The sequence below is a fragment of the Denticeps clupeoides genome, chromosome 6 (assembly GCF_900700375.1).
Source record: "Denticeps clupeoides chromosome 6, fDenClu1.1, whole genome shotgun sequence".
NCBI lineage: Eukaryota > Metazoa > Chordata > Actinopteri > Clupeiformes > Denticipitidae > Denticeps > Denticeps clupeoides.
In genome coordinates, this window is record NC_041712.1 from 10,524,138 (window position 1) to 10,536,735 (window position 12,598).

The following is a 12,598-nucleotide window of genomic DNA, read 5'->3' on the forward strand; positions in this document are numbered from 1 at the left end:
AGAAATAGAAATTCTCTCTCTCTCTCCTGGAGCACAGCAGATATAAACTGTGACACACAGGAGGATCGAGGCATTTGATGTCATCTGAACCGAGAATAAATTATACACGACGCGACGGAGCGTCTCCTGCCTCCTCTGTCTTCCTCAGCCCCCCCCCCCTCGCCCTTCCTTTTTCTTTCTTTCTTTCGTTCGTTCGTTCAAAAAGAGAAGACCTAAAGTTAGACATCCTTGAGGTTTCTGCCACTTGATGGAAGGTGATGCTCATGAATAATGCAAGTCGGAGGGAACACTCCTCCGCCGCTTTTTATAGCCCAGCCACTCATGCGTGCGGTAACCTCGCAGATCTGAGGATCAACAAATGGGAAGAGGGAAGAAAACAAGAACATAACAAACCGCTGAGGAAAGGAGGGGTGGAAGAGCGCGGCTTTTTTTACTTCTTCTTCGTTCTTTTTGTCACAAGTGGGAAAAGTCTGGTTGTGTTATTTTTTATGGGGGGGGGGGTATAGGGGAGCCGCTGTGGTGGGTTTTAACCCTGTGTTCCGACTTTGCAGGCCCTAAACGGCGTCATTAGCTCCGGCGGGGGAACCCGGACCCGCTGATTACCCGGCGCAGCCATTGCCGGTGTCGGGAGATGCGGCTCGACTGATGTTATCTGTCGACATATTTCTGAATCGTCCTTGAGGATCGGGCTGAAAAGAAAAATGTAAAAACGTGCCTGAAACACGATGATTAACTCGGAGCGGCCGGGTTATTTTACCGTCTGGCGGTGTGTGGGGTGCGCGATGGGAGGTTAACCCTGTAATGGCCTCCTTTAACAGGGGCATTAGTGAGGGGGGGTTCAGGTATAAATCGTGGATTAGTGTGAAATGTGGCTCTCTGCTCAGGTGGCACAATTAAGGGGGAGCCCACTAAAGCTGACAGAGCTGCGCGTGTGTGTGTGTGTGTGTGTGTGTGTGTGTGTGTGTGTGTGTGTGTGTGTGTGTGTGTGTGTGTGTGTGTGTGTGTGTGTGTGTGTGTGTGTGTGCCCGCCCGAAATGGGGGCTTCTCTGGGATAATGAAAGGAGTGTTGTGTCGTTCCCCCGGACAACATAATTGAGCTTTGTTCAGCACCGCCGTGTCCCGATACACCTTCGTCGTCTGAAGAACCGGCCCTTGTGCGCCGGGGACGCGGAGCCGTGCTACAGCACACCCTGTAGCTACATGCATGTTACACACACACACACACACACACACACACTAAAAAAAGAACCATAACGTTATGAATTGGACTACATAAATGAAGTAGTGTATATTAAAATGTGTGTGTGTGTGGTGTTTTATGATAATAATGATCATTTGTGTGTGTGTGTGTGTGTGTGTGTGTGTGTGTGTGTGTGTGTGTGTGTAACTTCCCACTTTGCTCTCACTGAAAAAGTGATAATTAATTTGACAGTATTGCCGTTAGAAGACGGAGTTGAGGTGCTCCTCCGGCTCAGACACGTCCTCCCCCTTTTCTCCCCGGTGTTTATTGGATGGGCTGTTTTTAACCCCGCGCGCCGCGGCCGCCTTTATCTGGAGCTGAAGGCTGTTTGGCGGTGTTTGCTGGTAATCCATCATTATTCCGAATAGAGACTGTGAATCATAATGGAAGGCAACATCTCCCTCATCCTTTCTGTCCGCCGCTGTGTCTCTTTCTGCGTCTCTCTGGGCGTCTCTCCCCCTCCGTCTGCCTCGGTCTCCGTCTCCGTCTCCTCACCCCTGCTTGCCTATGCGTGGCACGCGTGTGCGGCGCGCGCGTGTGTGGATGGAATTCATATGAATGCCGAGCCTGGGGGAGCGTGGAGAGTCATTGATATGTACAGGACAACTCGCTGATAAGCAGCGCCGGCGCCGCCAAGAATCACCCACCCGGTTGATACGTTTTGATTGAAAAGGAGGGAGGGGTGATGGGGGCGTGGGGGGGGGGTCCACAGACAAAGGATAATCCAAATAAATAAATAAAAATCATGAAGTAAAAGCACGAACAAATAGCAACAGGGTTAGGATGACACTGGCATTTCATTTTATTTTTTTATTTGTATGCATGTCCTTGAAGAGAAAGAAAAAAAAAAAACGTGTTTATGCCCTGATGCCGTATTGTCCGTAACCCAATTATGTGTGATGCTGCCACGCCGGGCTACTGCACTTCACCTAATAACACGATAAAGGGCTTTTCATGGATGCGGTTACCAGGAATCGGGGTGGGACGGCTAAAATGGTCTGTCTCAGTTTGTTGTGGTGTGCGTTTTTCTTCTTCTTTTCTTCCGCCCCCCCCATTTGGAATAAACCATTGTGCCGTCTGATTGGCCACTGTGCGGCTCATTTGTTTCTAATGCTGCAGAAAGGGTTGCGGGGAAGAAAAAGCACCGCAAAAACAAAAAAAAATAATAAAATCTAACTGGAGGTGTCAAAATCCGTTAGCATCCCTGCCTTTTAACACTCGGGGAGGTATTTAAGGGAAGTCTGTTAAGGACGTCGCCCGATGACGTTTAATTACCACGTTTGGAACATTCTCTTCTGCCTAAAATGGCACCACCTATCAAGGTTAAGCTTTCTGTGGAATTAACAGGATGCGTTTTGGGAGGGTGCTGCTTTCGCTCGGCTCCAGGAGCTATGCATCGAGGAGTCAATTAAGATTGATCATCATTATGCAAATGCTTTGGCAACATGGTGTCAACACCTGACTGAGAACTCTATTAAGCTGGAGTGTGGCAATACACTGACAGAATGTGACCCCCTGCTTTACACACACACACACACACACACACACACACACACACACACACACAGTTTGCTCCATGGCAGATTTCTGGCTCTCTGTTCTTGACTGGACTCCCGGCCCGTCCAGCTGCAACGCGAACGAAGAAATGAATGAGCCCTGAGCCCTCTAACCCTACCTGCCATGGGCTCATCCCACCCACACCCAAGGGGGGGCGTGGGTGTGTACTCGTACGCACGCACACACACACACACACACACACAGAGGCTTCCACCCACCATTGTCATTTGTGCGCCTCTCTAATGCATGCAGAGCAACATGAACCACACGCGCGCAAACATGCAGCAGCACTCCTCAACAGAGATTACTGCGAGGTGGGGGGTGAAGGATGAAAAGGGGTACAGCGTAGAGGAGGAGAAACAGCAGACACTAACCTGCATTCTGCTCACTCATAATCCTGTCACTCTCTGACTTTTTGTTTTTTTTTTCCTCCATCAGTGGCGCCACACTGAGCATCATCTATTTCTTCAGCTACCCGAGAGCGGGCGGATTGCGCCTGCCTAACGTACGATTGCGGCGTGGGGTCGTTCAGTCTGAGGGGAGTCCGGAGCATGATGAAGGGTCCGTGGGGACGAGGGGGGGGTATTGAGCTTGACGCGGGTTCGGCTGTAACAGCTCAATAACGGCGAGCCCATAATCTGCTTGGGTTTCAAACGCAGCGCAGATTTACGAGCCCCCGCGCCGCTCCAGCCCTCAAACGAGGTGTTCAGCATATGTTTTGTTGACATAAATTTGAAATTTATTGCCGTTGTCAAAACTGACTGTCGGACAGAGGCGCTTATTAACCGAGTAAATGGCTCCGAGAGCGTTTTTATGTCTGCTTCCTTAATGACTAGAGACAGTCTGTTTCAGGAGCAGTCACCGAATACGTCTAACCCCGCCCCCAAAGACCCTTACATCCAACTCTGTTAAAATCCCACCCGCTCTCTCTCTCTCTCTCTCTCACTCACACACACACACACACACACACACACACACAGACAGCGTGCAGCGTTCGGGCGGGACAGGAGCTGCGCAGCTGTGCGAAGGCCCCGGGCGCTCAGGTCTGCCGTGCGGCTTGTTCAGAAAGTATAACGCGTAATAATTGCCGGGGCGCAACCTCACGCCGCTCTTCCCCCAACTGCCCTCCTCCCCTTCCCAGCATCGTTAGCTTTTTATCCCGTGCGACAGACCTGCCGCAGACACACATGCAGGTCGGGGCGCAGGGGTCACTCCCAGTTTCTGCAGCCTGTAAAACTTTAGCAGCCGTAAAAAAAGGCCGTAATGGTGCAGTGATACTCGTATATTCGCTCCTCTGCCCTTTTACTGTTAGTCTTCCTCTTCTTGTAAATGTCCATTCTTGGGTACCTAGTGACTTAAAATGTGTGTGTGTGCGTGGTTTAATTTTTTCTTGTCTTATTTCAACTTATTAATGCAGGGTATTAGAAAATGTAATCATTATAAGACGTATAGACAGTGTTCCAGACTTGTTTAATCAAGTCTGTTTAAATTCTAATCATTTTAATCAGAGTCATTGGCATAATGACTTTTAAATCGTACAAACTCTGGGCTCATGGCAACACTGAACTCATGTATTTGTGGCATTTTTGTTAGTTAATCTGGCAAATTATTGTTCATTCAAGCAAGAAATATATATATATAATTCTCAGTGGAGTAACCATTCGCAATACCAGTTTTCTGATATACTGCCCTAGAACAACATAAAGGTATCTGATATTTTTCAACTTGTGAAAGGTTTTATATATCACTTGGTTTATAATCCCTCTCCATCTGTCTCAGGCCTGACCCTCAAGTGTGGAAGGGTCATCACGTAATGCGCAGTCATTTCCCTCCAATCATTCTAGCTCCTTATACCAGCACAATGTGCAGATTGAGAGACACACAAGGGCCTTTTGAGTGTTGCTTGTGTGAGTGTGCCTGTGCGCTTTAGTGTATGTACGGGCGCTCTTACAGGGGCCCTGTGTGTTGCTTCACTTGCCCGGGATCCCAAAGGTGCACAGAGCTTTGGCTTTTTGTCCCCATCCCCCACTGGTCACCACTCTCTCCCACCAGCCTTTTGAAGTGTCCGTAATGCCGGGAGGCGTTTAAAACGCACTCTTAATGACTTACAGCATGCCAGAGGGTCTCAGGCTCATTCTTCCTTTTGTTTGTCGGGTCACTATAATTCCACACCTATAGGGCTGCCATCAGGAGGTTTTTAAGATCCACAAGTCTACCCGAGATTTACAGAAATAACAGATGCAAGCAAGAAGGTTCTGGTTAACTCTATCTTGGGGATGAGGAACTAACTACCCACCCAGTCCTTTTTGGTGGTGTTTTTTAGATTTTTTTGTCACAATTGACAGCCCTCAGGCACCCTACTAACTCACTCTGGACAATTTAAACCCCCTCCTATCAATAACTCACATGTGCAGAGTAAATGCCTCTGCTCATACACGTAGAGTAAGCAGACATCAGAGACATCGGACATTGTCATATTAGTGCCACGTGTGTGCGGGGAAAACCATGTAAGGATTCTGATTGGCCAGCTTACGAATCTGAGGTTATAGTGTCCCCGAAATATCCGCCAGAACGTGCTGAGAACGTAGGAAAGGTCTTTTGGCATTTCCACAGTTCCACATACATGTGCACGACTCCACAGTTTTATTCATTAAGTTGTTTTACCCATTCAGAACATTCTCACCATGAGGAGAGATATGAAGAAATGTGCCTGTTGGCTTCTAATTAGATGCACATACTTCCAACTGAGAGGTGAAAACAATGAACTAATTACTTTTCTGGAAACAATTACAGATGGTTGTGAGTGCACTAATTAAAATGCGTCCAGTTTGCCGCCTTCAGACAGCAACCCGCATTCTTGCTTTGTTCCCTCGCTGCAAGAAAGGCATCAATAAACCAATAAAAGATCTATAATGTCTAAAGATTATTGTACTTAGTTTAGGGATAAGGTGACCTGACATGTTTTTGACCTTTTTTTCCCCCAGTCACACCAGGGTATGAAGTTCCCCATTGTGGTCGGCTGATTGTTAGTGGGCCGCTTATCTCGATTCAGGGTGCAGTGTGTCATAAAGTTTGCCTGCCTTAAATCCCAGGGCCTTGGGGGCTTTGTTTCTGGACCTGGGAAAGACACACATGCACGTTGAGCAGGCATTTAAACCCATGCACGGGTCAACGAGGCCACGGCGCATAATCTGCGCTCTCGTAATTGCCTCACAACAACTTTAGGCGAGTCGCATTAGGCCTGACAAAGAGCGTGATTGGGACTAGCCCGTGGATTAAGCTCGACCCTGAAAATTGTTAAAGGCATGTGAATGGCACAGGCCCTACTGCACAAGCTGGAGCTTATCTCTGGGGGCCCCGTGTCTCCATAAGGCCATTTTAAAAAACTCCCAAATGTTTTATTTTGTCGCCGATGAAAGGCTGCGGATGGCGCTGCGAAGGGCAGCTTTGGTGCCTCTGATATTCCTCGGGCTTGGCTTATTGCTAAATCTTGCTAACCTTTTGAACCGTGTTTTAATTGTGCTGTGTGCAATGCTAAGTGTTCGAGCAGGGGCCATGTACACCACCGTGACATCGAATACTAATTTCTGCGTCGCTGTAAATGAATCTTAAGCAGGTATGCGTCCACTAACTAGCCGGGAACTTTTTTTTTTTTTTGGATGCATTAGCATGAATTGGTTATGCTAAATTGGCGCACAAAAATGCAGTAATCCTGTAGTGGACTTGTGCCCTGTCCGTGGGTTGATGTGGCTGCGATGCGCTCCGTTTTCGGCGACCATTGACCTGGATAGGCTGCTTTTGAAGCGGTTGCTTAAACCTGTGGCGTTTTTTGTGCAACCTTAACCCTAAAGTCAACTTCAATGTTTGGTTTTGTTCCTCTCTGAGGTAGTTATTTAAACAGAGGCTATGGTGACCAGGATCATCTTCCTGGGATAGTTCCGACGAGCTTTATTAACACACGGGTGGTGAGGCGCAGTTGAACTATTCTTCAGATACTTCAGATACATTAGCATGTGCGTAGCACCACCTGAACTCCGCATAGAGGAAGGCTGTGAACAGCACATCTATTTCGGCTGCTTCTATTCCTTGTAGCACGTAAACAAAGTGATGTGCATTGCTTCAGACGTTTGAACAGTCTGTCTTTGTCTGGTTGAAACGAGCATATTTCAGGACTAACGCTGTCTGTAAAAAAAAAAAAAAAAATTTCTCACCCCCTTCTCTTTCTTGCCTCACTACAGGAAGCTGCACAGCGGAATGAAAACTTATGGATGCGAGCTGTGCGGGAAGCGCTTCCTCGACAGCCTGCGCCTGAGGATGCACTTGCTGTCACACTCAGGTAAAAAAAAACAAAAAAAAAAAACAACCATACAGACAAAATAGCTCCGTGACGTCTGCAGACACTTATCGGTGTGTGTTTCTGTTCACCTGAACCCAAACATGCCCACAGCCCTAATGAGCAGCACCATTGGTTTAAGACGGTGGCTTTCAAACTTTTCCCCCATTTTACGTTACACAATGTAATTAACCAAAAAAATGCAACTTCTTATTAAACAGAAGAAACCGTGGCAAATCAAATTGTTAAAAGCGTCACATATCACGTGTCTGAAGATCCCAAAAGTGCAATGCTTGCATTCTGATTCTTAGGCCTGCCCAACCGAGAGCGCCTTACACTCACTTTGGGAACCATTGACTTAAGAGCTAAGAGTGAAATAATAATGAAAGTTCAGTAGGATGATTAATTTAAGGTGTATATGGAGTATTTATTTATCTAGGGTTCCAAAAACTGACAGACCAATGAATTCTGCAATGACTGAAGTGTAGATGCCTTCAGCAGGCCTCGGCACACTTCAGATATTAGTTGCTCAAACATCCATGTAATCCAGTGCACACAGGGCCTATTGATCCAGTTAACCTTTCTCAAGCAACAAGGGGACAGGCGGCCTCTTATTTGGACATTTTTTTTTTTGTGCAAATAAGAGAATTTCCCTATAACTTCTCCTCCCAGAGGTCTAAACATTTGCAATTTATAGAGTTTGTTAAAAAAAAAAAAATGGATTTGGCGGTGGATTTGGCGGTGGATTTGGCGGTGGATTCGGCGGTGGTACCTGTCCAGTCAGATCCGTGGTGGTCATTTCAGAGGATGCGCCTTCTCTGCAGTGCCAGCAAGCCAGATCTGATGTTAGGAAATTCCGACCACCCGCTCTCAGCCCAAAGGCACATTTGCTGTGCTAATGTGATTTTGGAAATAAAATGTTTTTAAGCGGTTGAGATAAAATAAATACCGGGAGCCTCTCCGGCGGCGGGGAAATAAGACGCCCTCCCCTGCTGTAGCTGTTTGCCCCCTTTAGCTGTCATATTTGTAAACAAGAAAGGTAATTTGGCAAGTGTTTGTTCTATCCGACAGATCCCCCCTCCTCGAATAGTTTAATATTTTCATGCTAATATCTGTATATCGAGGCACAGCACCGGCTTTTTGAAAGCGCGTTGAGTGCGCAGATGAATGGCATCTCACGCTGAGCCATATGCGTTCGCTCGGTGCCGCACGCAGCGTGTCAGCGGCGGCTCGGAGGGAATGGCTTCTGTTTATTCTTGAATCGGCTCGAACCGCCGCGTTCCTCTTCAATAACAGGCCTCTCACGATGACACAAAAAGCCCGAATAAACCAGGGGCGCAGACCCACTCCCGCAGACCCGGCCTGCCACCTGCAAGGGAGGCCGCGAGACCAGCTGAGATCACTGGCTGGCCTGCAGTGGGTCTCTTGCTTTGACTTCACACCCCCATTGGGCAGTGGCGGCGTAGCGGTTAAGGAAGTGGCCCCATAATCAGAAGGTGCCACTGAGGTGCCACTGAGCAAAGCAACAGTGGCCACACACTGGTCCACTGCTCACCAAGGGTGATGGTTAAAAGCAGAGGACACACTTCTCTGTGTGCACCGTGTGCTGTGCTTGCTGTGCTTCACAATGATAATCACTTCACTTTCATTATGAGCTCGGGGACCTAATGTCCTTGGCAGCTCGGTGCATGAAGCCTCAAGCCCTTTCCGACAAAACACATCCCTGCCTCAAGTGTAACAGAGCGAACCTGAGAGACGTGGGGGTGGGAAAAAAATGGCCAATGACCCAGCATGGATTACACAGTTCTGGATGCTGCTTTTTATACCTGATGCCTTAAACACATCCTCATACGTCGGCCAGACTACACAATGTTCAGCTGTGATGAAACCAAACATACATTTTGTATTTTTAAAATTTTACTATCAAAGTTGTGACACATTTTAACTTGGGGAAGGACAAATTGCACAGTGCAATAGGTAATGCAGTTTTATTGATAAATCACATCAAGAGGTGCATTATCACTTTATATTGGGAGGATTACACTTATAGAATAGCCAGATACTTTGTTTATAGTAAATGTTATTGCACCATTAGGCAATTACAGCCTTTTGATAAACTGTATTACATTGAATTGTTGGGATTTAGTGTTTTTATTTTTAATTTTTTAGAAAATTTGTGAATATGCAATAGATGGTGTTATACTGTACATTTGATCTGCATAAAGACTAATACTTTCAATAACCAACCCTACAAACCCTGATATCAGCATTTTGTTCACATTGTAAGGTTTATGAGCAAACAAGTGGAGGGGGAAAAAAACTTGAGAGAGATTTTGAGCGCTTTCACTCCGTTTATGGCCCGTGGAGAGTCATCCCTCACACCTCCGTACCTCCTCTGCTTCAGACCTGATTGCTTTTTTACATTCCCGCCACAACTGGAGGCGAGGACGTGGCCTACTTTAGAAGCTCTGCTGCGAGACTACTGGACAGCCAGCGTCCCATTCATTGTGCTGGTGGAGTTATGAAAGGCCAGTTAATTGTTTGATTGGGCCTTTCATCTATGGTGTCTGGCAAATGTTCTTAATTTTCTGGGTCATCCTCATTCATTTATTTTTGTAGTTTTATTCCCTTTCTGAAGATTAAATGTTTCAGGTTTAAGATGAGGGTAGAGTTTATTGAAGAAGATAGAACATCTTGCCTCGTCGCTTCAAGTGATGTTTACCAAAGGCCTCCGCTCCGAAATTGCTCCCACCACACAAGCAGGAATTTTGAAAGATGCCGTATTTTTAGACGGTAACGTTCTTTGACACACGCCGCTAACCCGTCTTTTGTTTGTGGTGCGGTGTGTATTGACTCCATGAGGCAGTTTGCACGCTCTTGTAATGCTGAAGCGTCTCAGTCCAAAAAAAAAAAAAAAAAAAAAAACTTTCATAGGGCGAGACGGCAAGTGTGAGCGGTGCAGCGCTCTTTGATTTCATTTTTTTTTTTTGTTCTAAATGACAAACTTTCTGTTTTTATCCTTCCTGTTCTGAGCAGAAGTTAGATTTTTATCATCGCTCGTGAACGTTGACACCGAGCTCGCTCTCCTGTCTCTCTCGTTCTATTTCATGTCTTTGTGAGGGTTTTTTTTTCGTATATACTTTCACCTGCTCTGTCTCTTCCTGTTTTCCTACCTCGCCCGTCTCTTCAGAAACACCCAGAGAAGGTGAAAGGAATAATATTTGGTATGCAGCGTGCATTGTGGTGTACCATTTCAGCCGTCTCTCACACACACCCCTCCCTCACCCCAACACACACACACACACACACCCTCTGTTTGGCTGGTGCAGACTGTCTCTGTGTTTGTTTTATTGTGGACTTGGCGATGCTCCAGTCTGGGCTGCCTGCCACAGTCAAAGGTACAGTATGTACAGTCAGCCCAGTGCCAGGATTTTTTTTTTAAATCTCCTCCTTGTTATGTTTGTGTTTTGTTTTTGTGCCCGTGCATGTGTGTGTATGTGGGTGCCTCCTAATAAATCATTCACCGTTGGCCGGGGTGGTGAAACGAGGGGGTGCTTCTGCACCGCATGTGGATATCTGGAGTATGGACTTAGAAGGCAGGGCCGTCGTCAAACGCGTAGTGCGCAATAGCGTTTGTTTTTTTGTTTCTTCTTTTCCTCAGGTTAAGGTCAGCATGGTCTGGAAGCTTCGTACGGAGGGGGGTAGAGGAGGGGGAGAAAAAGTGACTCAGCCGTTTGGAGGGTGGCTGGGATATCAGTGTTATGTGAGCTTCCCTTGTGACTTCAAAGAGTGCAGTGAGTTTGGACTGCCAGCTTGGGCCAAGACGCATTATTTATATCCCGACTTTTGCCTCACGAGAAGATCAGTCCACAACGCTCTCTGAAGTGCAACGTCGTGTTTCAGGTTCCCCTCGCATGGAAGGGAGGACGGTTTCGCGATTACGTTCAGATTTACGTTTAGCAACGTGCCGCTGTTCCCTGCTGCCCGTACACCAGGCACATTCGCTGTCATATACCCACCAAATGCACTCTCCTGTATCCTGCTCACTCTGGCTTTATGAATTCTGTATACCGGCATAGTACCTGTACACCAACAGTGTATTAAGTATGAATGTATGGACATGAAAAAAAACTGTTTTTTAATAAGCATAATAATATTGGTAGCTTTTGTACAGTTTTATAATGTTAAAGGGTCATGTCTGAGTAACAGGGTAACAAGGAGAAAACACAAACCAATCAGCCCCTCAGGGGTTAAGTTAATATCATTCTGGTTACAGTCAAGTTACAGTGGCACCTCTCAAGGGGACCGATAATATTGGGTCGCGAGTGATCGGTCAGGTAATGAGGCTGACGTGTCTGACGTTGGAAGAATGGATCTTGTTGAGTTTGACAAGTGCCATAAAGTGTTTCTAGAAGAGCGCGTAAGATCACCCTTGTAGGGGTGTCCCTGGTATTCAGTGATTGATACCCATCAGCAGTTCGCTGGTCAAGCCGAAAACAAATGCCAGGATCATGGCTGCCCAAGCTAGCCTGTCTGAATCTATTCTGGTTTGAAGATCTACTATCGCACAAATAGTTTCATGCCATAATCTACCTTGCCACACCTCAGATCTCTGTCTGATGGAGCATTTATGGGACATGGTGGAAAAAACCAGCCTGAAACCACGGACCCACGTCACAGATGCTGCTAGTTTGTGCAGATAATTTCAGAAAATGTGCTTAGATTGGTCAGGTCCCTTTTGGTGGCTGCCCTGGGTGCACGCTACTATTCAGAGTGTTATTATCGAAAATGATTTCACACGCGGCCTCACAAGCGCCGTCCACCTCTCACACTCCCATGCACAAGACGCGCAGACCCACACACAGCAGGCAGCTCGAACATTCTCATTAGCAGGCCATAGTGGCAGGCCCGGTCTGATTAAGTCTGTGTGCTGTTCTCCAGGGAGATGGGCCGCCAGACCTCACTTGACTTCATTAGCCGAGCGGTCTGGGAAGGGGGGGGGTTTGGTGGAGAGGCAGCCATATCTGCAGGCGCCTCTTCTCCTGACCGGAGCCTGGAGGCGACGAGAGGATGCGGCCCATTTCCCCTTTAACTGCACCAACTGCGCCCCCCCATCTGGGACTTTGCCTGTTAGCCTGATCGCTAACACTGGCTAGCACCAGCATGGTTATTTTTGTGCTGCTTTTCTCCATGGCCCTTGATGGTTTTTGATCAGCTACATGTCTGCCAGTCAGTATTCCTCTCTAATGTCTTAGACTGAATTGGAGGACTTTGCTTCCTTAATACACCATTAAAGAAGCCAGGATCTTATACAAAAAAAAGTGCAGAAGAACAGCTTAACCCAAAAGAGCATAACTGTCAACATTCCTTATTGTGATATCATAATGGATTTTCTGTGACCCAATGTGACAAAATAAGAACCGTGGTAAAACCAGGTAAAATAGGTGTTAGGGTATTACGATGAGTAA

At 46.9% G+C, this 12,598-nt stretch overlaps 1 protein-coding gene across 1 annotated transcript in view; it reads left to right on the top strand.

Moving 5' to 3' along the window:
- zbtb16a (zinc finger and BTB domain containing 16a) overlaps positions 1-12,598 on the top strand; it is a 95,239-nt gene that overhangs the window by 29,863 nt on the left and 52,778 nt on the right. The window contains exon 3 of the mRNA XM_028983496.1: positions 7,036-7,133. Coding sequence (XP_028839329.1) covers positions 7,036-7,133 — 98 coding nt within the window. The remainder of the gene's footprint in view (positions 1-7,035; positions 7,134-12,598) is intronic.